Here is a 27,505-nt window from a genome sequence, read left to right as displayed (position 1 = left end):
TGTGGCATTGGGCCCATTTCTTTGCTGCTTTAGGTAATTAGCTTCCATGCTAGTTCAAATTTATCAAACAGGCTTTGTTGTAACTGGTTTTTGCAGAATGGTGATCTCTGAAGTTACAATACAGAATGTACATGCTGTTAGGAAAATTCCAGAACACTCACTCCATAGTAGCAGCAACTGCATGTCCCAAAGACCTCTTGCTACATTTGAAGTAGGTACAGGTAACATAGATTTTTTTCTTGTCTAAGTATAAAAGAAATTTCATGCTGTGGAAAGTATTAAAGATTAAGTTTCCCTTACCTTCCTGTGAGGATTCCTTCTCTCCCTGACTAAATTTAGGTACTCATACTGAACACTTGATTTTGTCCAAGCTCCATCTGCTCAGTCCTCGAGGAACCATACCAGCTGCTGCTTGCTACCTAAGCAAAAAATGAGCTCGCTCTCATTGAAAGCATGTTCAGTTAATACCTGGAGAAGTCAGTATTTGTGTAACAGTCTTCAGCAAATTCAAATGGAATATGGTACAAGAAAATTAATTTTCTATTTTGGCTACATTTACTGAACACGGAAGAATAAGCCTAAAGTTTTCTGCCTGTTCAGAATTAGTTGCTTGAGTTTTTTTTATCTGAGTGAACAAATACAGTTTGTCTGTGTGTTTGTTAACTCTGTTATTTGTGCCCTGGCCAGGATGCTTCCCAGGCTGCTGCTTTATCTGATCAGCATTCAATACCTAAGGTATGAAGACTCTGTTCTGTGCCTTAAAGGGAGAGAAAGACATACCTCCAGAAGACAGAATGTGGTGTCCAGTTAGACCAGGTGGATATCCCAGCCGGACCTACTGGCACCAGTCGCTCTGACTCTTCCCAAGTAGTACATGAACTGTCTGGTTCATAAACTGAATCGTTGCACTACCTGACCTACAAGCATACGCAAGATAACTCAAAAAAAAGGTCAGCGCGTGCTTGCTGAAGCGATTTCTGTGAGTTACAAGGCCAGTGTAACACAGGTGAACTTTTTAATTCTTTGCTCAGTGAAAGTGGCAGCTCACAGCTGGAGTGGGGGATGTCCTCCCCCAAAAGCTCCCTCGCTGCATCTGTGAGTGCCTAACGGGGTATGGCTCTGAGTGCGCGTTCTCTTCTGGAGCTGCACACCGTGAGAGTTGTCGAAGGAGCTCTACCCGCGTACGTACCGGCTTCAGCTAATGCTCAAATCCTTCTGCCTTCGTGAGGAGTCGCGCAGCGAGGGCGGTTCCGCCCTACCCGGCGGCGGGCAGCGCCCGGGCTCCGCGCCGGGAGCGGGGCGGGTTCCCGGGCGGCCCGGGGGCACCGCCCGCTGCCGCGGCGTCACCAGGAAGCGGAACGGCCGCCAGCGGAATCAGTTCCGGGTGCGAGTGGCTGTGGGAGCGGGCGGGAAGCGGCGGTGGGAGCGGGCCGGGCCGGCCGGGATCCGCCATGTGAGAGCCCCAGACAGCCCCAGGTGAGCGGCCGCGCGAAGGGCGCTTGGCCCTCGGGCCGGCGCGGCGCTCCCAGCTGGGACGGGGCCGTGCTCGGGAAGGGGTCCCGGCGCCTGACAGGCCCTGCGGGGGCGGCGACCGCGGCCCGGCGGGCCGTGGCTCGGTTCGGCTGCCTGGAGCGGCGGCAGCGGCTTCGTCGAGGCTGCTCTGGCCCGGCCGTGCCTCGGCGGGAGTTGTCGCGTAACCCGAGCCGGTGGCTCTGGTGCAGCTTCGGCGTGTGGGGAGGGAGGGCGGACGCGCCTGTGTCGGGGTCTGCTGTTAACCCGAGCGAGGCGTAAAATCCTCGGCACGGCGGATTGGGGCGGAACAAACCTGGCCCCATTCAGGGAGGTGTTTATTGCCCGGAGTTGGGGACCCTTCAGCTGCTGCTGTTCCGTCAGAGAAGGTGGAAGTTCTAGTGAAACCCCAGTCTCTCTAATGCAAGGGTCTTTCCAAATCCCGGCAGGTGTGCACAGCACGCAGAGGTGGATTTGGCTTAGAGTAAATCAGAGTTGAGAGTTAATTTGGAACAAGGCAGAACAGTCTCGGAAACATTAATGTGGGTGAGCCTGGTTTTCAAAGGAAAACAAAGTGATGTAGGATTAGCTGCACTGCAGTTGTTACATGTTACGGAATCCTCAACATCTGGATCAGAATGTGCCTGAGCTTCGTTGCCTGTCCAGGGACAGCTCCGAACAGTTCCATCTATCCCAAGGAGCGAGCTGGGAAAATACCATGAAAATGTGCTCTTCGCAGCTATTGTAAATCTACTGCAAAAAATATTGCTGATCTCTAGAGAACATAGTCACTTCATTGCTTAAAAGAAACATCAGAACCAAAAAGTCAACAATTTGATGAAGAGTGGCTACTATTTAAAAAAAAAAAAAAAGTGGACAGATTAAAATGGACAGTGGTGATGAAGTATTACCTTGGTAGTAAATAGTATTGTAATATCAGAAGGTTCAAGAGCCCTCTTCCCACTTGGTGGAAATTATGGCTATATATATATCATCAGTCTCAAAATATAGGCTGAAGTTTTTTCATGATGATAGTGACATCTCAAAGTTGTCAGATGTTCAGTGAATGTGGCTATTTAGCATTATATAATGGGGATGTTGTGAAATTTGTGCACGAAATAAAAGTTTCTGATCATTACTTGTAAGATCTTGTTGGTTTGGTATCACCAAGAGGCCCCTTTGTTTTATTTATCTCGCATAATATTTTTGTTGATATTGAAATCATAGACACATAGAATAGTTTGATTTGGAAGGTACCTTTTGATCTTGGCTTATCTCCAGTTTGCCTCCTGGTAACTTTTTTTTTTTTTTTTTTTTTTTTTTTGCATTCAGAAATGGATACGTACCTGTAACTACTGTTGTGGTAATTTGATTTCAAGGGTCAAGATTTAGAGATTATTTCTATTGAGGTTTCTAAGGGTTAGGTGAAACTATTTTTATGCATTGATAGTTGTTTCATTTTGCCCCAGTCACTCCCACACAGGCAAACATTTGTGAAGAAGACAGTTAAGAGAATAAGGGACAAATGTGTCACTTGGACTTCAGTTTCATATCTGCTTTCTTTGGATATTTGCTCAAATAAGAGGCTCCTTTTTCTTTCTATAAAATGCTAAATATGCAGTTCCAATAATATCTCTGCTGCACCATGCTGACCACTGAGAATGAGTTTGTAGTGTTCCTGGTATTGACATGTGTGTCCATATATGTACATACATCTAAATAAATTGATTTTATTTTTATGCTAAAATCATCCACTCCTTGAAGTGATTTTCTGTTCATCATGTTGTGAATCTTGGTGAGATAAAAATAAATCATTTTGAACTTTTGTTAGACAAAAGTTTGAATTAGTAAAGCTTTACTGAACTGAGTGTCAGGGGTTACTGCTTTGCTCCCCAGGCAGTTGGTGATGTTGTGTCCCGTAGCACTGCCGGAGCTCTCACCTGCCCAGCAGGAGCTTTGTGTATGGTTTCTCTGTAGCTGTACTTTGGGTAGAACGTGGCCTGTCTGGCTGCAGAGAAGGAATGATGACATTCACTGGGGCTTTCTGGTATCTACCAACACAAAAGTGCAAGAGCTAAGTTTTCTAGTAACTACAGTTCAGCCTGCATGTACTGCCTTCTGTTTCTGAGGAAACGGGGCATTTCCAGCATTTTTTGAGGTAAAGTAATGAAGTTTTAAATTGTTGTGTAGTCTTCACCTAACTGATTTTGTATTGTAGCCTAAACCAGACATGAAGCAGACTGACTTTCAAGGCTGTTTTTCAATTAATAATAGGCCACGTGCACCTCTTGTTGTGTGCTTTCCTACAGATAATTTGGGCAAACTGCCTGTATCTTCTTTGATTCCAGTGGGCACTTTGGAGGAAGTGAAGAATTAATGCAAAAACCAATTCTACGTATTTGCATAGTGCTGCTTGTATTATTATAAGTTTGTTGTACTTAAAAATTATCTCAGTTGTTGGGAGATAATTATTGAGAGAGGGTTTTTTACCCTCTTTTAGTTTTGGGATTTTTTAATGGCTGCAAAATTGAACTCTTGTTTTTTAGCAGTGGGGTAGCTTACCCTGCTTTGGGGATTGGAGTACAGCAGATTTCAGTACAGTAGCAGTGCTGTGTGGCACGTCGTTTAAGGCCATCCAAGGGCACTATGTGTTGACTTTTAAAGGATAATTAATATTTTACTGTTATGAGAGGTATAAGCTGATAAAATGTTCTATGATCACTCTCTTCCCGATTTTCAAAGATTATTTCAAGAGTGTCTTAGAGACCCCTCTAGCCTGTGACATAATTGATGGCAGTTTTTCTTTGATACAACTAGTGTTAATTAGCGTGGCTTCTGTACATATGAAGAGTGATGCAAATGCAGTCTGAAAGGAGTAAGAGTGATGAAGATGGTTGCCCAAAAACTTCCACGATCACAGCTGATGAGGTTACATTCCTAGGTTAAAATTCTCTTGAATGATGATATGTATGTGCGATGATGTCTTGAGTTCTCACAGAGATGGTGCAGATACTAACCCCTACAAAATGCAGGGGAGGAGTGCACGGATTTATACAAATACCTGTTTATTGTCTTGCCTTTTCTCTGTATTCTGAGTAGTGCATAGTGTATGGAGAGAGTGTGACAGAATCATTAAAGTTGAAAAAGACCTCTAAGATCATCGAGTCAAATCTTTAACTGATCACCACCTTTTCAACCAGACCAGAGCACTGAGCGCCACATCCAGTCATTTAACACCTCCAGAGATGGTGATTCCACCACCTCCCGGGGCAGCCTGTTCCAATGCTTAACAACCCTTTCAGTGAAGAAATTCTTCCTGATTTCCTACCGGAACCTCCCTTACCTCAGGGTGAGGCCATTTCCTCTTGTCCTGTCGCTTGTTGCCTGGTAGAGGCATTTTTGGTGTCATGGAGTACTTTGTTTTGGTTTTGTCTTAATTTTTGCTATGACCCTCCTAGATTTTCTGTGTATTCTGTTTTCAGACGTGCTACAACAGTAATGGTTTGTAATGTGGTTTTTTTCCCAAGGTTTCCTTGTTGCTGCGCTAATTTAAGAAAATGCAAGGGATCTTTTCTCACACCTTAGTGTGAGTTAAAATGAGTATAATTTTTGTCATTCATCTGGCTATGGGAATGGTGAATCATACTTCAGTGAGTGAAGGAAATTAAACAGGTGCAGACTTAGAAGCAGAAACTAATACTATGTTGGCAGACACACAGTTTCGTGTTATAGTTATACGATGCTTCTCCCCTGCTACTGTATGATGTCAGTAAAATTAAATACCTAACATGGTTTGTCAACATCTATTCTTGTTTTTTAAATTAAATAAGAGTTTTCATAGAACATAATTTTTAAAGGAAGTTTCTTTTGAAATCTAGTAAGAAATGTTAAATGCCTATTACTCTGATGTTCACAGGTTACTTCAATAAACACTTTTGTTTGAGGTCATAGGGCAGTGATCCACTACTACTAAAGCCATTTTGTGGGCTGCATTTGTTGTATAAAACCCTGATGAATAAATGTAATGCAGGTGCAAAGAGAATTTATATGATTCTTTTGAGTGTGACTGGATCATGTCCTACAGAAATAGACAGGAGGCTCAATACATAGCCCTTCTAGGACTTAGTGAACTTGGTATCCAGTTTTGGCCTGTGCCTTCAGCCAGTTTCTTGGATACATAATAGCTATGAAAACCTTAAATACTTTGATCTACTTTTGAGGAAAGGTTAAGAGAGGACCTATTCATAGACAGGTGTCCAGACTGAAATTTTACAGGACTTTGCCCTAACTTTACACTAACTCCCAGGCAGGGGTGAAAGCTAAAGCAAGATGAAGTGCATTACTTCTTAACAGTGAGTGTACCTGACACTGCTGTGAGTTTACAGAATCACAGAATATTCTGAGTTGGAAGGCACCCAAGAGGATCGAGTCCAGCTGAAGTTGTCTTAGTTCTCACTACCCCCCAAATGCTTGAGTTTGTATATTGCAAATAAAACTGTCGTAATTCTGAGCTATTGCTCTATATGACTATCCTGAGCTTAAATAACACAGGTTCCCTCTGCATGTGCTGAGATACCACGGAAGGTACCGAATGGGACTTCTGACTGAGCAATTTTTTTTTTTCTTCTTCACCTGTGCTAATTTTGTAAAGAATTATTATGTGTATAATTTTCATTATGACTGTCTGGTTAACTGCAGAGAAAATTTTTTTTCTTTAGAGCATACAGTGGATGTGTCCAAAGTTAATTTGTGCTTTAGAGTACCTTTTTGCTTCAGTTTAATGCTATATGCCTGACCCCAAAAGAGAAGAGGTTAGGGAGATGTTTCAACTTGGAGGAAGCTGTTAAAAAAACTGAGGGGTTCTTACTAGCCTTTTCAAATTGTAGTGATCTTCCAGGACTGTTTCAGAAATGTTTCAACCATAAATACTATTGTCTTGAAAGTGCTACTGCTCTGCCAGCACTGATGAATAATTTGAGTATTGTTACAGTACAGTACCCTGCTGAACATTATTTTGGTTAATGTTACTAGAATTTTATTATGGAGCTGCTAACTTGATCCTATATACGAATAAAATAAAACCTTCTTGTGTATGGTAATATAATCTATGGATTACTGTCATTTTCTAGATAGTGACATTTGGGACTTTTGGGAATAAATAAGATCATTTTTCTTCTGGCTGTTATTCACCAACAAAACATAGCGAGTGGTGCCTGCTTCTCTGATCCATGTAATGCCCAGGTTTTCCCCCAGGTCTTGCTCTCCCAAGTTGATACAAGGTAGTTGGGGTGCTCTGGTACTAACCCTGGCAAAATTACTGCAGCCTCAGTGCTGTTCCTGCTACAGTCCTGCCTGCTCCTGAATGGGGTGTCCACTGGTAACCTGGTCAGTTCTCCTCTAGCTGGAGTTTTAAGGTTGTGGCTGAAAGTGGAAGAAGGATTCCCTTCTGCCCACTGCTGCTGTATTTCAAAATAATTGTCATTTAACCCCAGCTTTCCACAGATGTTTTCACGGTCCCAGGAAGCATGTGTCTGCAAAGGAAGAAACTAAGGTGGAAAAGTAGTCACAAGTGTGCGCTGTAGCTTGTTCACTTTGTTTTTTAGGAGCAGATGGGTATAGAATTTTGTAGTGCACTGCCTTTTAGGCAGTGTGTACTTGACCTGTTTGCTTGCTTTAAAAGCAGCACTGTGTTCGCTTGATCCCTGTTGGAGGTTTTTACTGCTTTTCTGCTACCCTGACGAACAGACTTACAGACCTTTAACTCCATCATCCTCTCCACTCACTGCCAGGATGTGCTGTTTAATCCTAGCATCCTAAGCAAAATAAGCTTCTTTGTTTCCCTAAAGAAAGATGAAACAACTGAAAACAAGGATGTAGAGTTACTTACAGATACGTATATGCATATGGAGATAATGGGATGTTCTAACAGTCATGATGGGCAAGGATCACTGTGGATTCCTGTCTCCTTGGTGTCCTTCTCACCCTTTCTCCGGTACGTGTTTACAGTCCATTTTCAGTGTGTGGCCATGTCCCAGGAACTGTGAGTTCATCTAGAGATGCCATGATGAAAAGAACATAATTTTTTTTCCTCCATTGTACGGCATAAAATGTCCATCTTCTTTCTTGTCAGGTGCCTATCCTTAATTCATTCCTTCTGTCTGGACCAGTGCTAGTGGTGACAATTTATATTTTAATATTTTCTCCAGGAGTAAGTTATTCTCCATTTCGCTGGGTAGGAGCCCTTAGGGAAATATGGGACAAGGAGGAAGGCCACTGTCCATGCGTGACAAACTTTCTGTACATCCTTGACTGGAATGCCAAATTATTGCTGCTGGGGACTGGTCTTTTGGTTTGTACACAGTCGCTGACCCAGGTAACTTGTCCATTCATGTCACTTCAGGTCAACAAAAGCTCTTTTTCCATTTAGCAAAGAGAAATTTAATCAGGAATGGCTGATGTTGCATCTGTGCATAGCTAATAAGTCCCACAAATTAAAAGTTTCCTGTGTTGGGTTTCTAAGAAGCTTGCTGCCCTGTAAGACACAAGTGAAGATGACAGATTGTGGTGGTGCATTCCCTCCTCCCTGGTGATTCTTTAAGTGACCTTAAAACACTCATTTGTGACACAAACATGCATCCAACTGCTGGAACTCCTGTCTTCCCCATGGGGCTGGGATAGTGGTTCTCAGCACAACAGGCAGGGATGCTCAGAAAAGCAAAGTTAATCTTGCCGTGTAACTACCCCACCACTGGGATAGGTTGTGTGTTGTACTGTTTGGTTTTTGACTTGTATCAGCTCACAACTCTGAACCGTTCTGTAGCTTTGTTCGCTGAATAAAAGAACTGTCCTGCCAAAGCCATCTCTGAATGGATTGCTGCAGTCATATCACTTCTGTTGGCCATCTTGCAGTCCTTATTTCCCACCTCAGATATAAGAGCCTGTAAAACGTCTTTTTCCTCGCTGTTACATCTCAGCCAAAAAATCTCAAATGAAGTCCCGTTTACCCATTTTAATGGATAATGGCACTGGTAGCTTAGAGAACATGTTTAGCAAGTCTGATAACTTGATTTTGAATGTTCTGTGAGAGTTTTTGCCAGTTTTCTAAGTCAGACAATGTTCAGTCAGGAAGCTGGCTTTCTTGTGTCTGCTGAAAAGAAGTTCCATTTGCTAAGGTTGCAAATGTTAGTTTTAAGTGAGAGTCAGCTGATAGAGCTCCAGTTCTTCCTTTTAAACTTTTAATCCTATTTCTACCTGTTGATTTTCTTTTTAGAGCACCTGAATTTTCATAATTTGATTTAAATTGTCCATATGTCCCATTACAGCATGTAACATAATAGAAAAAAAAATCCGCTAGTATATTTTGATACATTGGACATGCTTCCTGCATCTGAAGTCAATGGATGATGTTGAGATCTGTTTGTTCAATTGGAAAAGCAGGTATGGTGGCAATATTATGTCTTTAGACTTCTGCATTAATAAGAACAAGAATAGCAATAAAAGTCTGAAGGTTCTTGGGCACTTGATTAGTGCCCAGTCTTGGAAATGTAAGGTAATGCTGCAGATCGACGTTCTCAGGCTGAAAGTGTGTGTATGCTTTTTACAATAGTAATCTGTGGAAAGTGCTTTTCTTTAGCTTTTGTTTGGAACTCTATATATTACTTTAAAGGCTCTTTGAGTGCCCTTTCCTCATGTTTGAGTACCTATGGCTTTTAAGTTAGGTTAGAATTTAAATGTCAAATTATTCTAGCTAGGAAATCACTGCTGTGTCAGATGAGCTTCAAAGTTCACATCGTGGTTTATTAAAAAAAAAATTAAAATCACAAAAGAATTTTTTTTTAAAAAAATTGGAAGTCCATGGGTGGCTCAAACACTTTTCTTTCAAATGCACACACATACACACATGCCTGTGACTTTTCCTTAGGAGATTTTTCAAACTTCATGAACTACCTTCCAACAATCATTCTTGGGAAATTTAACAATGCAGTTCCCTGCAAGTAGCACTGTAGTACCTGGCTTGAGCACCTGCTCAGGGTGTTTACCTTGCCTAATGGCTATAAAATTGGTATTCTTTTGGGTGGATGGATTGTTCTGCACTTCTTGCCAGGTAATGAAATCGCAAAGTTTCTTTGAGGACAGACTGTCCCAGAGAGTCTGTGATGTATTCTGAGCAACTGCGTTGTGAATGTTGCAGAGGGATAATTCAAATTATCGAAATGCAAGAAATGTAGATTAAGACTCTACTTTTTTTATTATGCCAAGTATTTATGCTAAATGTTTTCTTGTAATGCACCTTTAACAGATCAATGTGGTTATTAAACATTTGCAAGCATTTATTTTTGAAATGGAAAACTCCATATTCATTCTCTGTTGTAAATCTTCTAATTTTTCTTTCAGATTACTCTTTACATCTGTAGAAATGGACAGCAGCAGTTTCATTCAGTTTGATGTGCCCGAGTACAGCAACACTGTTCTGAGCCAGTTAAATGAACTCCGCTTGCAAGGGAAGCTCTGTGACATAATCGTGCACATCCAGGGTCAGCCGTTCCGTGCCCATAAAGCTGTCTTAGCTGCCAGTTCTCCGTATTTTCGTGACCATTCAGCATTAAGCACTATGAGTGGCCTATCTATATCAGTTATTAAAAACCCCAATGTTTTTGAACAGTTGCTTTCTTTTTGTTACACTGGAAGGATGTCCTTGCAGCTGAAGGACGTTGTCAGTTTTCTGACTGCAGCTAGCTTCCTACAGATGCAGTGCGTCATTGACAAGTGCACGCAGATACTGGAGAGTATCCATTCAAAGATCAGTGTTGGTGATGTTGATTCTGTCACTGTTGGTGCCGAAGAAAATTCAGAGAATCGCAATGGCGTTAAAGACAGCAGCTACTTTGCCAACCCTATTGAGATATCTCCTCCCTATTGCTCTCAGGTGCGACAGTCAACAGCAGGCAGCGATCTTCGGATGGAAACTACTCCAGGCAAAGCTCTTCGTAGTCGTCTGCAAGAAGAAGGGCATTCAGACCGAGGGAGCAGCGGGAGTATCTCTGAATATGAGATTCAGATTGAAGGTGATCATGAGCAAGGAGACCTGATAGTAAGGGAAAGTCAGATTGCAGAGGTGAAAGTTAAAATGGAAAAGTCTGACAGGCCAAGCTGCTCTGATAGCTCTTCCCTTGGTGATGATGGATACCACACTGAAATGGTGGATGGAGAGCAGGTGGTGGCAGTAAATGTTGGTTCCTATGGGTCTGTCTTACAACATGTTTATTCATTTACCCATGCCTCGTCACAGGCTACAGGTGTGTCAGAAACCTTTGGAAGCCTGAGCAATACAAGTCCTTCAAGGTCCATGCTGAGCTGTTTCAGAGGAGGTCGTGCACGCCAAAAACGAGTACCTACAGGTCACTTGCATAGTGATGTCCAGGGCTTGGTGCAAGGGGCTGACAGTGAGTCCATGGTGAGTAATCCCGGATATGAAAATAGTCCACGGGAAAGAAACGCAAGAGGTCATTGGTATCCATACAATGAGAGGCTAATTTGTATTTACTGTGGGAAATCTTTCAACCAGAAAGGGAGCCTTGATCGACACATGCGATTGCACATGGGAATAACTCCTTTTGTGTGCAAGTTTTGTGGAAAGAAATACACCCGTAAGGACCAACTTGAGTATCATATTCGTGGTCACACAGATGACAAACCCTTTCGCTGTGAGATCTGTGGAAAATGCTTTCCTTTCCAGGGTACACTAAACCAGCACTTGCGAAAAAACCACCCAGGGGTTACAGAAGTAAGAAACAGGGTTGAGTCTCCAGACAGAACAGAAGCATTTGTGGAACAGAAAGTAGATAATGATGCTTCAGCTTCTGAAGCCATGGATTCTAGTATGGAAATTCATGCAATGTCTAATGCATCTGATTAAAATATTACATCTAAGTGCAACACAGACAAGCATATTACTAATGTATTTTTAAAGTATTTTATTATTTTAGTAATCATCAGTACAAGTGTAACAGCCTTTTAGTTTTCCTGACCTTCTGGAAATCAGTTAGAAATGGTTTCTGGAGAAGACTACAAAAGTATTCTTTGTTTTTGAAGGAGGCTGAGTTCTTTGGGTTTTTTTTTTGTTTGAAGATGCTCAGAGTATAAAGACAGTATACTGGGGAAAGGAAAGGAAGAGTCTGCTGAAGTGTCCCTGCTGACTGATCTGGCGAGACAAAAATGCCAGTGGGGACAGGTATTAGAATAAAGTTGGCAGCTCTGCTGAATGCTCAGAGAAGCTGTAATTTCCTTTATTTCTTAAATCCTGTTGCTGGTAATGAGTTACACAGCAGTGGGGAGAGAGAATATTACAGCTTTGACTCCTCTCGCGTCACAATGAAATCTGTTCGCTCTTACTAACTGGTTTTGGTAGTGAGTCTGTTTATATATATAAATTTGCTTTATATATATAAAATGCTTTCACTTTCCCTATTCTGGTTGAGGTGAATGTAAAAGTATGTCAAGACTGATACCATATGCCACTCTATCAACTGTTAGTACTCCTCTCTGCTTAGGGTTTAGAACTTCGTACTTTGGGAGGATGGTTTTGGTTTTAAATGAATGTTGTTTGGTTTTCATTTTATTAAACTATTACTTTGTGTGCAAAAGTGAGCAAAGTGAATTACCTTGTTTTAATAGCTTTGCTTTATAACATATGTAAACCAAATGCCATAAATCTATTAAACTATGGTTAAATTGTTGAAGGGTTTTGTTAGTTGTCTAGAATGCAAGCTGGACAACCTGTGGTGCTGACCTTTTTATATATATAGAGATAGATATATCTATATATCTATAGATATACACATATATATATATATATTAAAAAAAAAAAAGAAAAAAAATATTAGCAAACCTAAAAGTAGCATTGTGGTCTAAAGTGTGTTTTTACTGGCCTCAGAATCTACCTTCATTTCGTACTGTAGAACCATACCAGGTAATTAAACTTAACTTCATCACTCTTCATGGTTGGTTAAAACATGAGAGAGATGTAGTTTAAACCACAGTATTTCCAAGCAGTATTTTAATAGGTCTCTTCACAGAGAGCTGTTTTCAGGTGCACGTTGACTTCCTACTTAAATCTCCGAGTGATCTGCCAGCACTTGGAATTTGTACTTTTTTTGTATAGAAAAACAAATACTCTATGGGAATTTTGAGCAATATGTTATTTCATGTGTGAGTATTACAGAGTTGATATGGCTTCTCTGTTTTCTCAGTGTTTTTTTCCTCCCTAAAGGAGCTACCAACAACTTTAAAAATACTCTAATCTTTTTTGTTTCACCAAATACGTGTTTTTAATATGGTGCTAACTTCATAATTTAGGTCAGTATAATATATAAAATGTGAAACATAATCATAATGGCTAAGAAGAAAGAATCCCCAACAACAGACAAACAAAAGCCTCCCTTACACAAACCAACCCCCCCCCCCCCAAACCCCAACCAAACAACAAAACAAAAAAACCCCATACCACAAAAAACACAATGGCTTAAGAGACCTCAAAAGCATGGACTGGCAAACACTACTGTTTAACATTCTACCTGAATTCTACCTGATGAACAGAATTAATTATTAAATTAATCACATACTTCCTTAGAATACAGATTTTATATTATTTGGTCTTATGTTTGTTTAGCTGATACTGAAAATACCTTTGTGACTGTGCTGTCTAACTCCCAAAAATTAGAAAATAAAAGCTCATTTCTAAATTATTGGAGAGAAAATGGTAGGTTTGCTGTCTTGTAAAACATTTTGGCCCCTGTGAAGCTGGGGCATATTTGTGCAGTAGCTTTATTAAATACACTAGTTCTTATTATTGTGACAGTCTGCAATAAGAATTAATCTCTCAAACATGGATTTACGGTATAACCCCCCCCCCGGTCCATTGGAGCAGTTTCAGTTAAATTGAGTACATCATTTGCCTCTTTGTCCTAAAACTGCCTAAATAAAGAGGCAGGGGGTGGAGAGATGTTTCTGTCCTAGAATCAACAACAGAAATTTTGTTTCCAGTAAGGGAAGGGATAGTCTGTGTCTAGGGCAGGTAGTCTGTATGTTTACCCACCTAAAAACATGGTGTTTCTGATACAGTTTTTCCTTGAGTGTTTGTTTTAAGTAATTAATGCAAAAAGTGTGTTTTGGTAATTTAAGTTTGAGACATGCAAAATCCAAGAAATGTACAGTTATTCTTAACCCTTTATCTTGAACCTGTGCTGTGGTGCCTTTGGTGTGACTTTTTCCCTGGAAGGATGAGTTGAGGATAGCAGGATATGGGTACAAATTTTATATTTCTTGAATTTCTCTGTGTCACAATCTTAGCATTATTTAAATCTAGTTCTTTGTATTTGTAAATGTATTAAAATGGTTTGAGTTTACCAAAGAGTGACTTATCCAAAATTGTCTCAGACAAAAGCAAACAAAAAACCATCACGTTGATTGTACAGGTTCAGGTTCAGAACATTGTAACAGACTGTTAAGGGGCAGGAAATGATCCATTTTTCTACAAACCCACGATTCAGCAGTGTGCAAGTCCTGTGTGCCCCGGCTGGCGCCGGGCGCGCCGTTCCCTCCCCGCCCGGGCAGCGTTCCTGATTGCCAAGCCATAGCTCCGGCCGCCCTGGGCTCGGGCAGCGCCCGGTGCGCAGCTCTTCTGAGCACCGCCGTCACCCCTGGCAGCAGCAATTCCACTGTGCCTTGTCACATAACGGGGTGCCAGGATCAACACGGTCACAGACACGAGGCATGACCTGATGAAGTTTATGTCACCAGGCCACCCAGAAGGAGGCCATTACTTTAGCAAATGATGGAAATACTGTACAATGTCTCGTGTCTGTGCAGTTCTCAGCACAGAGCTGTTACACATTTCATTTACAATAAATGCAGAAGTCAATAAAATGTGTGAAGAAATATTTGACAGCAAAATAAGTAATGAAATTATACAGGCTGGTTCATAATTGAGTCTCTTCTTAATCTACCTTTTTAAATCTAGACAAATGTGAAAACAGTGACAGTGTCCTTTCCTCTAGATGCTTAACCTATTCTGACAAACTGTGAAAATAAAGGATTTTATACCTTTGCTAATGTTTCTGGTTTTAAAGTATTTTACTGGTTTTAAACTGTTTTAGTTTTCTTTATCAGTTATCTTCCCTATTATTTCTTTTAAACTTGTAAATACATTTAGAAAATAGCTTTGTAAATACTTACAGTATATTGAAGGTTCAGTTTGGTCACTAAGGCCTCAAGATTGGCTCTGCTTTCTGAGTGTGAAATCTTTCTGTAGCATAAAGGATACTGTCCGTTCACTGTCAGCAGGGTAGACTGTCGGCCTAAATTTAGAGTTTTAATGTAGTCTTCCCCAGCATAAATTCATGTTTTATGCTGAAGCCTTTGGTTTACTTTTAGACAAAATGATGAGGCCTCTTAATATGTTTAGGCTGAATTATGGGAAGAACAACAGGAATAAAATCAAGGGCTGGGAAAATATTGAATAAGCTTTACCTTTAAATATATATATATTATTTGAATTTTTGTATTAGTTTACTGTGATTCTTTTATTGTCATTTTTCTAAACGGGTTTCACATGAAACCATTGAAAGGGACTCAAATATGCAACACCTAATCTATTTTCCAAGGGAATTTTACCCTTGAATGGTGCTTTTTGACTGGTCAGGGTTATTTATTAAATTTTATATTTGAAAGTATTTGGGGAATTATGTAAATTCTTTATATGAATCTCTTTATTTCATGAATTGTAAATTTCATAATACTCAGTGATCAAATTGGAAGTTTAGTAAAGTCATTCAAAATGTTCAAACTTTATAATCTGTGTGCATTTTACATATATTTTATCAAGTGCCAGAATAGTTGTATTTAATATTGTAGATTTAATACTACTTGCACATCCCTGTGGCAGCATTAACTTAAGTTGCGCAAGTTTACATTAAAAAAAAAAAAAAAGCTAAACAAATAAGTAAGCCTGGGACATGTGTTCCTGTATTTCTTCAGGGGATGTGAAGCCACGTATCACTGACTGAGCAGGTTCGCTTCTTGCTCCTGTAGCTCACTCCTGCCATGGCAGATACAGAACTGCTGACTCTCCCATTCCCACAGGCCAGGGATTCAGCCTTTGGACTCAAACCGAGCCTCTGGTTGTAGATCTGGTTAGAGGCAGAGCTCTTGCACGATTTTAACAGTGTTTGTTTCTGACTGAAAAGTTGTATTTTTAAATAACTTTTATTTGTATGGTTATTTTTCAAGATAAATAATTGAACAGTTTGAATGACTTGACTTGGTGTCATTATCTTGCAATATAAACCGGGAACCTCACACCTCTGCACTTCATCGCCACGTGAAGTAAATGAAGCTAGCTAAGCTGATGCTGTAACAATTAGTAACTTGCCATTAAGGATTATTTTATAGCATGAACTTTAAAATATTTATTCAAATGATATTTTACTCTTGTATTCACTTTGTTTTTAGATTTGTGACATGAATATTTCTGTGCTGCTTTATTTTGTTCTGATGAATTTGTTTCTTGCTTGTAAATTGCTTTTTTTATGGTATAAAGTCAATCGGAATTGCTGTTTGTAAATTAAAATGCTTCTAGAGCAAATCTGTGGTGTCAGTGTCTACATTTAGATATTTAATTACTAAGGGGCTTGCATTTTAGATGCTATTCCTGAAGTACTACAAGAAGCATTTTAATACTCATCTACCAACTAGAAATCAAGAGTCTTTAGAGACAACTACTTGCCAGCATTAATTGCTTAGTTCTGAACAGATGATCATTTGAGTTTTGTGCTCCAAAACCTCATCCAGCTTTCAAAGCAAAACCAAAAACCCAGCCAGGTGGTGGCAATCCATCCGTGCCGCTCCAAGGCAGGTCTCTTGGGGAGAGACACCCTGCTTCATTTCCCACAGTAGCATTTATGTTTTGTGTTCTGCCACATGTATCAGTAGGGCTGATGCTGCTCCTAGCAAGTGTAGGTACACTTCTCCTCGCCCACAACCTTGAATTTAACAGGAGCATCCCCAGTGGAGCTGTAGGCCATGGTTATCTTGACCGACCATGGGATTTGGAGGGGCTGGAGTTGAGTGGGTTAGTCCCTGAGTCCCTGTTGGTGTCAGAGTAGCTATTCCAGCAAAACCTCCCTTCAGATCTCCTTCTTACAGGGTCTGAAACTGCCAGTAATGCAGAATGGGGTAAACAAGACCTGACTGTTAGGAGAGGGATAAACACTGTTGCCTTTACCTGGAGAACAGAGAGAACACGGCGTGCTGCTAGTATTCCATACCTCTGTTGGTTTGGTTTTGTTGAGTTGGGAAAATTGCTTCAGCTGGTCAGGCAGCTATCAGGGTCAGAAATAAGATGCAGCAAGGTTAGTCTGTGGAACTTGATGAAGTTTACTTTTAGAGCCATGGTGCTCTGCAGGTCCTACAGAAAATATTTGCTGGTTTTCCTTCATTTATAAATTTCCATTCAGAGACCAGTTACAGCAGCAGACTTGCGAGTTTGGGAAGAGCGTGAGCTGACATGGTCCTCGACATCTGCCCTGTAAGCATCCTGAATGTGTTTGCAGCAGACAGCCTGTGCACTGGGTGGCAGCACGGGCGTCACACAACACTGGACACCTTGTGGAAATTCCGTGGAGTGTGCAGGTGCAACAGCACTCCCAGGCCCTGGTACCTCAGTAATTGCTGTTTGATGGCAAGTGGGAAGCATCCTCATTACAGCTGGATGCTTTTTACGTCCTTTAGTCCATCAAAAAATGTGCTGTGTTTTCTGTATACTGCTCTCCAAGTACAATCTAAGTTAAAGGATTCTAGATAAATTTACCCTTTACTTCCCCTAAGGGCACCAAACGTTTTGGGACTGATGGGGGAAGGGAACTAGGTAGTTTCATTCCCATAGAAGTGTATGTTTCTAGTGCTTCTGGAAATGTGGTTTTCAATAATAATGGGATGTATGTCTGCAGCACTGGAGCAACAGGCATGCATGTGTGTGCAATAGTGTCTAGATAGCATGCCCTATAACACGAGTGGTATTGAAATTATAAAAGTCACTTAAAAATCTTAATGAAATAAAACATTTTTTCCTTTAAATTGCCTTTTTTTTTTTTTCTCCCATTTAAAAATTGTATAATTTTGAAAAGCACAAAATTCTAGCACTAGCAAAAGGTAAATATGCCACTGTGGGTAGTGGTAAACTACCAGTCCTGGTCACCTGTCCCTGAATGTAGTGGAGTTTGGTCAAGGACAGAGAAAAGTTGTACTTTCATGAAGGCTCATACTTCTATGTCCACTATCAAACAGCTTTTTTTTTTGGACTCTTGTTGAAGACAGACATGTTCTGATACAACTTCCCCAAAAATCTTGTACTCTAAACCAAAAGACAACAGATGTTGCCAGAAGAGGAAAAGATTGAAGAGTTTTGATCAGAGCACCCAGAGTGAACTCTCCTGTCATTAAAACAAAGGAGGGCTCTGAAGATGACATTTTGAGGCAGTTTTGTAAGGTTCATCAGTATGAGGCAGTATCAGAGAAATTACAAAGGTGTTTGTTTGAAAACGCAGTAAGTAGACAAAGGACAGTGATCCTGGCTAGGTGTAAAGGAAATGCGATGGTAAGAAAATAGACTTGTTGAGGATTAATGGAAAAACACATAAAAGTGAAGAACCACAGTTGCTTTTGGAAGAGAAAACGTGGGAAAACAATGAAGGGATATCACCAAAGCAACAAGATTAGAAAACTGGGTAGGTTTTATGAGTTGAAATTTGCCAAGCTAGTCAGAGAAAGCTTAAATGGTGTTACAATGAAATTTTCACACAATGTAACACAGTGTCTGTCACTTCAAGAGCCATTCATAACACATGAGAAGACTTCACAGTATCTGACCAGTCTTTCGAAATATTGGTTTCTCTCCTTGTATAGAGAGGAAAATATTTGGATGTGAAGACACAGAGTTCCACTGTGCTCAGGTGGGAGATGACATAGGTCATTTGCCCATGTAATCTGGCTGATAACTTCAAAGGACCCCTTTTCTGCCAGTTTTGTCCCCATGAAAATATGGAAAGAAGGGAAATTATAGTTGTGTGTGTAAGATTTTAAAAATGTCTAGCTAGTAGAATAATTCTGATATCCTTTGCACTTTAAAATTACTCAATTTTTACTCTAATTCAGCTTTTTTTTCTAGCATTGGATTTCAACTTTATCTAGTTCTACCTAAGGGTACATCATTGACATTGGGTAGGTCATGTTTGTTTAAAGTTGCAATCCGTGGCAATAATTACAGTGTCATAGTACAGTATGTGTTGTTAAACTTTAACTTACCTGCTTGTTTAGAGTTTGTCTCTAATAAGTGGAAAGTACTTCAGGTTATTTCAGCGAAGATATTCAATGAAAGTACTTTATTCCATGAACTAAATTAACTCCCATGAGACCCACCACTGGGAGCACTGTATCCAGGCCACAAGGATGATCAGGTCCCTGGAGCATCTCTGCTATGGGAGACAGGCAGAGAAAGCTGGGGACCAGTTCACCTGGAGAAGAGAAGGCTCTGGGGAGACCTTAAAGCCCCTTCCAGTGCCTAAAGGGGCTCCAGGAGAGCTGGAGAGGGACTTAGGACAAGGGCCTGGAGTGACATGACAAGGGGGAATGGCTTCCCACTGCCAGAGGGCAAGGATAGATGAGATACTGGGAAGGAATTCTTCCTTGTGAGGGAGGTGAGGCCCTGGCACAGGGTGCCCAGAGCAGCTGTGGCTGCCCCTGGATCCCTGGAAGTGCCCAAGGCCAGGTTGGACAGGGCTTGGAGCAACCTGGGCTAGTGGGAGGTGTCCCTGCCCATGGCAGGGAGGTGGAATGAGATGAGCTCTTAAGTCTCTTTCAACCCAAACCATTCCGATTCTATGAATGTTCTGAAATACCCGAATTTTTCTCATCCTAGCTGGCATCTCTGAATTCAGCATCAAGGGAAAAACAGACTGAGAGATTGGATACTTGTTTGAAAAGTGCTATAAAATACCACTTTCAGCAAAGCAGGAAATAGAAGACAAAGATTTTGTGAAGAAGTTTTGTTAAGAAGGCTAAGGGAAAAAATTGGTTCCAGTTAAAAAGAACTGGTTCTGTTCACCTGATCTTTGTGTACATGCAGACACAGGCCCCATTGCTCTTCATAATGCAAACTTATTGAAAACAGGTTGAGGAGAAGGTAGACTAGCCAGTGAACATGACATATGGAATTTATACTCTTCCAGCAATAATCACGCAGAGAAAATAAAGCCCAATCTCATGGATGCTACATTTCATGAACTATATGAAACAGCATAGTACAATTGTATTGTGCATGGGTTTAAGAAAAATTTAAATTGAATATTAAGTCAAAAGTCAGTTGAGTTATAGCCAGAAACATTTCATTAAAATTCTGGGAAATTATATGGCTAATGATGATGTCAAAAGTAACATTGCTTGTCTATGCATTCTTTTCCACCAGAGGGTGCTGGCTGATTTTTTAAAATATGTTATGTAGGGGTCATTTAAGGTGCTGTACATAGCAGAAGCCTAAAACAAGAACAGAAAAAGAGGTTTCCAGTCCTCATTATGACACCTTCAAGAGGAGCAGGTGCTGGGTGATTCCACTGTTAGCAGAGCAGGGTTTATACCCAGGATTTCAGAGGCTGTCCTGCTGTGCTGCATGAGACCTACCTGGGCAGTGAACAACACCATTTTACCGTACTTTAAGCGGCAGACTGGAAACTCTGACGGAATCTCATAATCATTTGGATAAGAAGTTAACTAGTTTTCAGATAGTTTTTTCCAAATTCCTGTAGAAATACCAGTAACTAATGTATATTTTTGAAAGGCTGTAGCCCATGGACTTCTGTTTTAATGTCCTGACACGGTGATACAGGACAGAGCGGAAAACATTTTGCGAGAGAACTCGGTACTTTTTCTCTAGTGGGAACTGATGCTGTAAGTATTAGAGGAAAGTGTGTTGCTTGGCAGTACACCAATAGGATAAACTCAAATAAGAATAGTCTATTAAATGTTTGGAGATTCATATGAAATTAATTTTCTTTAGCCTCTCTGAGAGGGAGGAAAGTGTAGGGAAAATACCTTCCCATATAGTGCCTTTGGCTTTGATGTAATTATTGGTGTTGTGAGCATCAGGACTCAGAAGCAGATCTCAAACCTATGTTTAAAGTTATTTTTACAGTTTATTCTCAAATTGAATTTTTATGCTTTGAAAAGCACACTCATACATTTAGTTGGGATATCTGAAGATGTTTAAACTGCTCTGCATTTGATAGGCACTGAAAACCTTTAGTAACCAGGAGTTTGGAAAGACGCTTTCTAAATGTATTCTGGGCATCATGCAGTATCTCAAAGCTTCCTCTGCATACCCTCACTAGACTTTTGTTCTCTAACATGCAAAACTGCAGGCCAGTCTGATGGGCTGGGTGAATCCCGCATGTAGCTACCAGTCCACAGAGCCAATGTTTTTCCGTAGTGAGGCCTGCACACACTGTGCCTGAACGTTGCCTTTAGATAAGCTGTAAATCGGAGAAAGGTGCACCATCCTTTTGCCTCGTAGCTTCAAGTACCACTCTCAATTACCAAAAATCCCACAAAGCCCTCTTTGACTGCCTTGCAAGAACACACATGGTCACTACCCAGCAGCATCATCACCCGGACCTGAACCTAAACCCGGTTTTAGTTTGGAGGTTCCGAGAGGTTCGTCAATGCACCGGGAAGGGAAAGGCACAGCCCATGCTGCAGCGAGCGGACGCGAACGAACGGCACTTCACCGCCTCTTCTCCGGGAGCGGCCAGACCCGCTGCTGGGGCCGGGAGGGAGCGCGGGCGCGGTGCTCTGCGGGGCGCCCGGGCTGTTCGGAAGCCCTGCCCGGACCTCCCGGAGCGCGGGCGCGGTGCTCTGCGGGGCGCCCGGGCTGTTCGGAAGCCCTGCCCGGGGCCCCCGGGCTCGCCGCTCCGCGGGGAACCCGCGCCCGGACCCCGCGCTCCTGCGGCCCTCACGGAGCCGCGTGCGGAGCCGCGCCGGGACCGCCAGGGGGCGCGGGCGAGGCGGGCGCGGCCAAGGACGGCGCAGCAGCACCTGCGCTCGCGCGCTCCCGCCCCGCCCGCGCCCATTGGTGCGCGCTCCCGCGCGGGAGGCGGTTGGCTGGCGCGCGCGTCAGTCCGCGCGCCCCGGCCCCGCCCCGCGGTCCCCAACCGGGCTGGGCCTCGTCCCCGGCGGCGCAGAGGGCGCCTCCCTCTCGCCGAGAGGGGCCGTGGGTATTGCTCGGGGCATCAAGCCCTGAACAGGTGAGGAGCGGATGAGCCCCGCGTGCCCGGCAGAAAAGGTGGGACCGGCCGCCGCAGCCCCTCGTCCCTCCGCCTTCTGCCGTCCCCGCTCCGGGCGTGTGCTGCGGGCGGAGCCCTGCGGCGACGGGCCCGGACGGGCGCCCACCCTCCGGAGGCGACGCTTGCGGGAGGCCGGCGGCTCCCGGCCCCCCAGAGGGGCAGCGCCCATCGCCGCCCGCCGTGGCGGGTCCGGGCGGCTCCTGCGCGGGGCGCGGCAGGTGCGCGGGAGGCTGGGGGGGGAGGGGGGGCTGCGCTGGGCTCTGGCGGGGCCGGGCGGCGCTTCCCCGCTCCGCCAGCGCCCGACCGGCCCCGCGGCCTCTCTCGGAAAGGGCGCTGGGCCCCTCCCCGCCGGGCGATGTCGCAGCGGCGCGGGGAGGGCGGTGCCACGGCCCTGCCTGCTCCCGGGAGGCTCCGGGACTGGCCCGCTGTGCTGAGGCGGGGCGGGCACGTGCAGTTGGCGCTGCGCGGTGCGGCTCCGGGCGGACAGCGAGAGCAGCCGGAGTACGGACGGGGGGTGTGGGCGGAACAGGTGGAAACCACCTCGGGTTGGCCACGTCCTTCTGTGTCTTTAGGAATACATTTGGAAACTATTTGCGTATCCTGTGGATGATACCGTGCGGGTCTTGTTAAGAGCCTTGACTGCGATCTGTCTTCAAATCACTTCAGACAGTTTTTGGTCTAGCTTCTGTAGGCTTATGTCAGCTTGGGGTTTTGGCATGTAGTGGATGGAGAAGGAATGGAAATGGAAGTTCTTGGTTATAGAAGTACATCGTGCCTTTTGTCTGTGGTTTGTTCTTTTAAACCTAACAAAATGGAGCTTAGATACTCTTGTCATACTAATTATTGGAAAAACTGAGATGCGTTGGTGTCTCTGAAATACAGAAGGATATTCCTTGCCTCAGAAACCTTATCTATGAATGTTGCAATCTGTGCCTTTTATTTCCAGTAGATGCTTTGATAGTTAGATATTTTTTTCTCTTGTTGAACATTCTTGCCATGTCTAGTAGATATTCTTCATCTCTGAGGAGAGGAAGATGCTGTAAAGGGCAGAACTACACACAGTTGTTTGTTCATTTTCTGTATGTTGCCTATCCTGCGTGATGTAGCACCAGTTTGAAGAAAAATATTACAAAACACTTTTAAACCAACTTATTTTCTGTTTATTTGCCTTATTTTAGTAAAGGGAAGATAGCTAGAAGTTGAGGTGCACAGTAATTACAAGGTTTGCCCTTTACTAAAATGCCACATGATGCAGGGCAGACAACAGGCATCATGTCTGTAATTTGATTGAAATACTTAAGTGAGTGCTAACCCATTTTTAACTTGTCATTTTGATTCTTCTGTGAACTAGGATAATTCGCTCATGCGAGGAATGCCTACTGGATGAGTTTTAGGTTTGTGAAAAGAATACTCCTTGTCCAGCAAAAGATAGCTTGCTTTGATGCCAGTAGGAATTGCATATATTTAAAGTCTAGAAAATAGAGTTTTTTAAGGTGGAGGTTCCCTAACGATAGAAGGAAAATAAAGACTGTAGTAGAGGCACAGTTGTAACACCAATTGATCTGCAGTGATTTTTACCTTCATCAAAGCAGCATGGGCTTTAATGGGATTTTCATGTCAGAGTATGTAAAAGAAGCTGTCTTTGAGATTATTTTCTTCCCATTTGATGCATAATTTTATTAAACATTAGGTTTTATAAAAGTTGGTAAAAGGCAAAAGAGGAGAAAAGGAAAGGGCTATGCCTAATAGAAGTATTACCAAAATGAGTTACCTAAGCAATATTTTTCTCTGGTTTGTTGCTGATCGTGTTCAGTGGAAGAGCTATGGCTTTATTTGCTGATACAGAGATAAAATAATTACTGTATTTGGGTTTGTGTCCCTTTTGCTTTGTTTAGGTAAGCCTTGAAGAAAGTGGTGTGAGGATGAGTATCATTTACAATTCATAAAGCACATTGAAAGAAGTGAGTGAAACCAATAAACAACATGTATTGGATTGAACCTTGTGTTGATTGACAGAGTGAGGGAGAGTTACAAGCACGTATTTGGAGTATATTTAGCTATGAAATTTGTAATACATTGCTCTTCCCTCTGTGAGGTATTTGTAGTCCTTTTGAGTTTGGGAATTTATCACATAGCAATGAAACTAGAATGGGGAACTAACAATGAAAGTTGTGAGTGAGAGGTAAGAATAAAAATACCAGAGTGCATGTTTCAGGTGAGGAGTGCCCCGTTTGAGAAGAACTGAGTTGTAAAATAAATGTCACCATAATCCTGCTTCCTGGTATTTGCAGGGATGTTATGCTTTTAAGCAAGAGATAAAACTACTGAAAAGCCAGAGCTAGACCCAACAGCGGACTAATGGAGGTGTGCAGCAAAATGGGTTGAGTGCGCAGCTGCCTTATTCCACTGTAAGTATGCAACTGTATTTAACGTTACAGGTACTTTCATATTTTCACTTACATTTGATAACCAGAGATTACAGAAGTGTTTGTCACTTCTGTTTAGAGAACTTGAGTTGTAATAGTATTTTACTGTAATTTGCAGATAAATATTTCTTTTCCTGTAACTGTTTCATGAAGATTCCCTTCAAGATACATGCTTAGGGAAGTTATACTTAGTCTTCTAAGTTGATTCAAGTTTGCAGCCTTGCTTGAAGGGTAATGACTTTTGAAGGAGGACTTCTGCTGGAGAGAGCACTGCAACCCTGTCTTGATGTGGATCAAGATGGTATTGGGTTCTTTGCTTGGGGGTTTTTATGATTTATTATTTGTTCTTTTTTGAGAACATGTATTGCTTTTGTAATTACTGTTGTCAAGCAGAAATGTTTTTCACTTTGTTCCCTTTGACATTGTGCAGCAGTGCTTTCCCTCTTCATGTTTGTGTTCCATTTGTGTGGAGTCATTTCCAGTTAACAGATGATAACTATGTTTGCATGGTTATAAAGGTGATTATTTTTTGCCAGGTACCAACAGGCAGTCTCCATGAACTGCTTTTGTAGGATGACTCCTGCTACCGTTCTGATGTCTGATACCAAATTCTGGAAGGCAAATCCTCTGAGGAGTGGCTGAGGGCTTTGTGATTATCTAGTTTGGAGAAAAGGAGGCTGAGCGACAACCTTGTTGCTCTCTGCAGCTTCCTGAGAGGGGACATGGAAAGGGAGATGGTGATCTCTTCTGCCTGGAATCCAGGGGCAGGACATATGGAAATGATTCAAAGCTGCACCAGGGGAGGTTCAGACTGAACATCAGTAAGCATTTCTTTAGTTGAGAGGCTGGTCAAATACTGGAACAGACTTCCTAGAGAGGTGGTTGGTGCCCCATGCCTGTCAGTGTTTAAGAGCCTTTGAACAATGTCCTTAATAGCATGCTTTAAGTTCTGGTCATCCCTGAAGTGGTCAGGCAGTGAGACTAGATAGATGATCACTGTATGCCACTTCCAACTGGAACTATTCTGTTCTAAATTTATTTTAAAAAAATCCCAAACCCTACTGGTTACTTCGTTGGTTCTAACCAAGTTTATCAGTGCCCAGGTGGGGCCATTGTGCACTTTAATTGTTTTCACTGAGCTACTTTTCCAGCTAATTTAAGCTTAAGGAAGAACAGTTATTTTGGTAGAATACTGAAGTATGTTTTCTTAAAAGTGTGTTGCAGCTCTCAGTTCATGATTCAGTGGTATTAGGAAAGCCATAATCAACTAATGAAAATAGTAAGTAAATGGTTTTTGAAATCAGCTAAGCCAGTTGACTTGTGGAGTCCAGAATGGCCAAATTAGGGCTGACAAGAAGCATGTCTAGTTCAGTATTTTTCCCTCCAGTGAAAAAAACAATGAGAACAACAGTCATCAGTGGTTGCTCACATGGTTATTTTTGTATTGGCTGAAAGCAATGTGAACAGTCAGTAACTTCCTATGCTCTGCTAGCATTCAGAAATTAGAGCACAGGGACTTTCTTGGCCAGAAGTGGTTTTCTGCGCTTAAGAGTCTCAGTGACTTTCTTCTGAGTTGGGTAGCTAGTACTGAGACTGAACTTACGGGCACTTTCACTGCATTACGTGCATATTACTAACAGCAATATAAAATTCGCATTTGGCTTTCAGAGAATGTTGCTTCTATGGCATAGATAACAAAATTTGACAAATGCTGCTAAAATAATGGCTATAAGGTTTACTTCTGTGCTTGGTTTTGATGGTGGTATTTTTGGGGGTTTTTTCCAGTTGTTTTTGCACTGTCCTCAGTTTTGCTTCAGAGAGCGCTACGTATCTAAATGGGTTTGTCAAATTGGCAAAGAAGAACAGACAACCTCTGGTGGTATGTATGTTTTCATCCTGATTTATCCACTTTGCTTCTGGCTGCCTATGAAGGAGATCTACTGCAGTGTGCCCATGAACCTTCTGTGCAAACAGATAAGGTGTTTTCTTACTTTTGATTTTTAGCACTGTTTGCATAATGCATCATTTTAATGATTAACCTGAGCGAGTTGAAAGAAATTGTAAGAATCAAAAGCTGTGAAAAGAAGTTGTATGTCATTTTAGTGACTTTTTACCTTTTGTTGCCAGCATATTGGACCTTTGATAATTTTTAAACTTTCAAAAATTTCTTTTTAATTTTGTTGGCGTGAAATATTGCAAGTCCTGGGGAGTATTATTTTTAATATCTTTCTCTGTGTTGTTCGACAGCCTCTTTGTACCGTAGGCTTAGTATTAGCTCCTGTGTTACTTTGTGTGCAGAGTGAGGCTTTCTGCAGGTGGGGAGGCGCTTCAAATGACCAAGTGGACTTTGACTTAAAAGGATAATTGCTCCCTATGACTTTCATCAAGGTAGCAAAACAAGTGAAGAGGAGTATTTTTTAGTAGATGTGAATCTTGGAGAAATCTGTCCACATAGGAAGAAGCAGTGCATTTTTAGTGCTTGTGTTATATTTGAAACATTTGCAGGGGGGCTGTAAGGGGAAGCAAATCTATTTTGATCCTGTCTAGAATGAACGTTTCTAGCCTTGCAAGATTTATCTATGTGCTGAATGTTGAAAGGCAAAAGTATATTAGTGCTTTTGGGTTTAGGTGTTAGAGCAATTTTGTCTCACTTTGATATAATGAACATTCAGACATGGTGTAAAACTGAACTTGGGCATGATACAAGTTCACATATGGGATTTTTCTTTCCCCTTTCACAGCGTTATTGATTCCTTGCACTCTGGAGAGCCTATTCAGAAAGGCAGGGATGGAGGACACAATATTTTTGTGGCCTTAATGTAAATGCCACACGTTAAAGAAATTACATCTACAGAATTACTTTCCACTTCAGTATTGTAAGGACTATTAAGAAGAGCAGCTCCAGACCTAGAAATACTTAGAAGTCTGTTAGTGCTCAAAATATGAGTTAGTTTTATCAGGAGACAAGGTAAAAGAAATTGAATCTTGCCTTGTTTAGCAGAGAAGATTTTGACGTTACTTGAAGCAAAATTAGTGACTTGTTTCATGCGAGATCCTGGGGGGAATTGTTTGTCTTTGTAGGAATGAGAGTGAAGACCTCATCTTTCTAAAGAGAGTAAAATAAGAGGTTATTTTTATTTTTAGCTGTTTGTTTTTTCAGAATTTTTCTGTTGGTGTGATCAG

At 41.9% G+C, this 27,505-nt stretch overlaps 2 protein-coding genes across 16 annotated transcripts in view; both read left to right on the top strand.

The window, feature by feature from the left end:
* Positions 1–1,367: 1,367 nt before the first annotated feature.
* ZBTB34 (zinc finger and BTB domain containing 34) lies at positions 1,368–15,496 on the top strand. 4 transcript variants are annotated; one of them, XM_039561990.1, is made up of 3 exons: positions 1,393–1,476; positions 7,716–8,946; positions 9,904–15,496. In XM_039561990.1, exons 2-3 carry the CDS (start codon positions 8,906–8,908, stop codon positions 11,423–11,425), a joined length of 1,563 nt encoding a protein of 520 aa, XP_039417924.1. In that variant the 5' UTR covers positions 1,393–1,476; positions 7,716–8,905; the 3' UTR covers positions 11,426–15,496. The 4 variants fall into 4 exon arrangements, with proteins under 4 accessions (XP_039417923.1, XP_039417924.1, XP_039417925.1 ...); XM_039561991.1 differs by having other exon boundaries at positions 1,413–1,476; positions 8,832–8,946; XM_019284901.3 differs by lacking the exon at positions 1,393–1,476 and having other exon boundaries at positions 1,492–7,882; positions 8,832–8,946.
* Positions 15,497–21,733: 6,237 nt separating this feature from the next.
* RALGPS1 (Ral GEF with PH domain and SH3 binding motif 1) overlaps positions 21,734–27,505 on the top strand; it is an 85,789-nt gene continuing 80,017 nt past the window's right edge. For 4 of the 12 annotated variants that reach the window (XR_005603253.1, XM_039561719.1, XM_039561714.1 and 1 more), the window contains exons 1-3: positions 21,734–21,857; positions 24,188–24,304; positions 26,108–26,201. The gene's annotated coding sequence lies outside the window, so the exon portion shown is untranslated. Of the gene's footprint in view, positions 21,896–21,928; positions 22,115–22,420; positions 23,858–24,187; positions 24,305–26,107; positions 26,202–27,505 lie in introns of those variants that run through there. The other 8 variants (XM_039561721.1, XM_039561720.1, XM_039561723.1 and 5 more) reach the window with 5 other exon arrangements.

This window comes from Corvus cornix, chromosome 17 (assembly GCF_000738735.6).
Source record: "Corvus cornix cornix isolate S_Up_H32 chromosome 17, ASM73873v5, whole genome shotgun sequence".
NCBI classification, from domain to species: Eukaryota; Metazoa; Chordata; class Aves; order Passeriformes; family Corvidae; genus Corvus; species Corvus cornix.
Note: the sequence above shows the minus strand (reverse complement) of the source record. Positions and strands in the feature narration are given on the sequence as shown.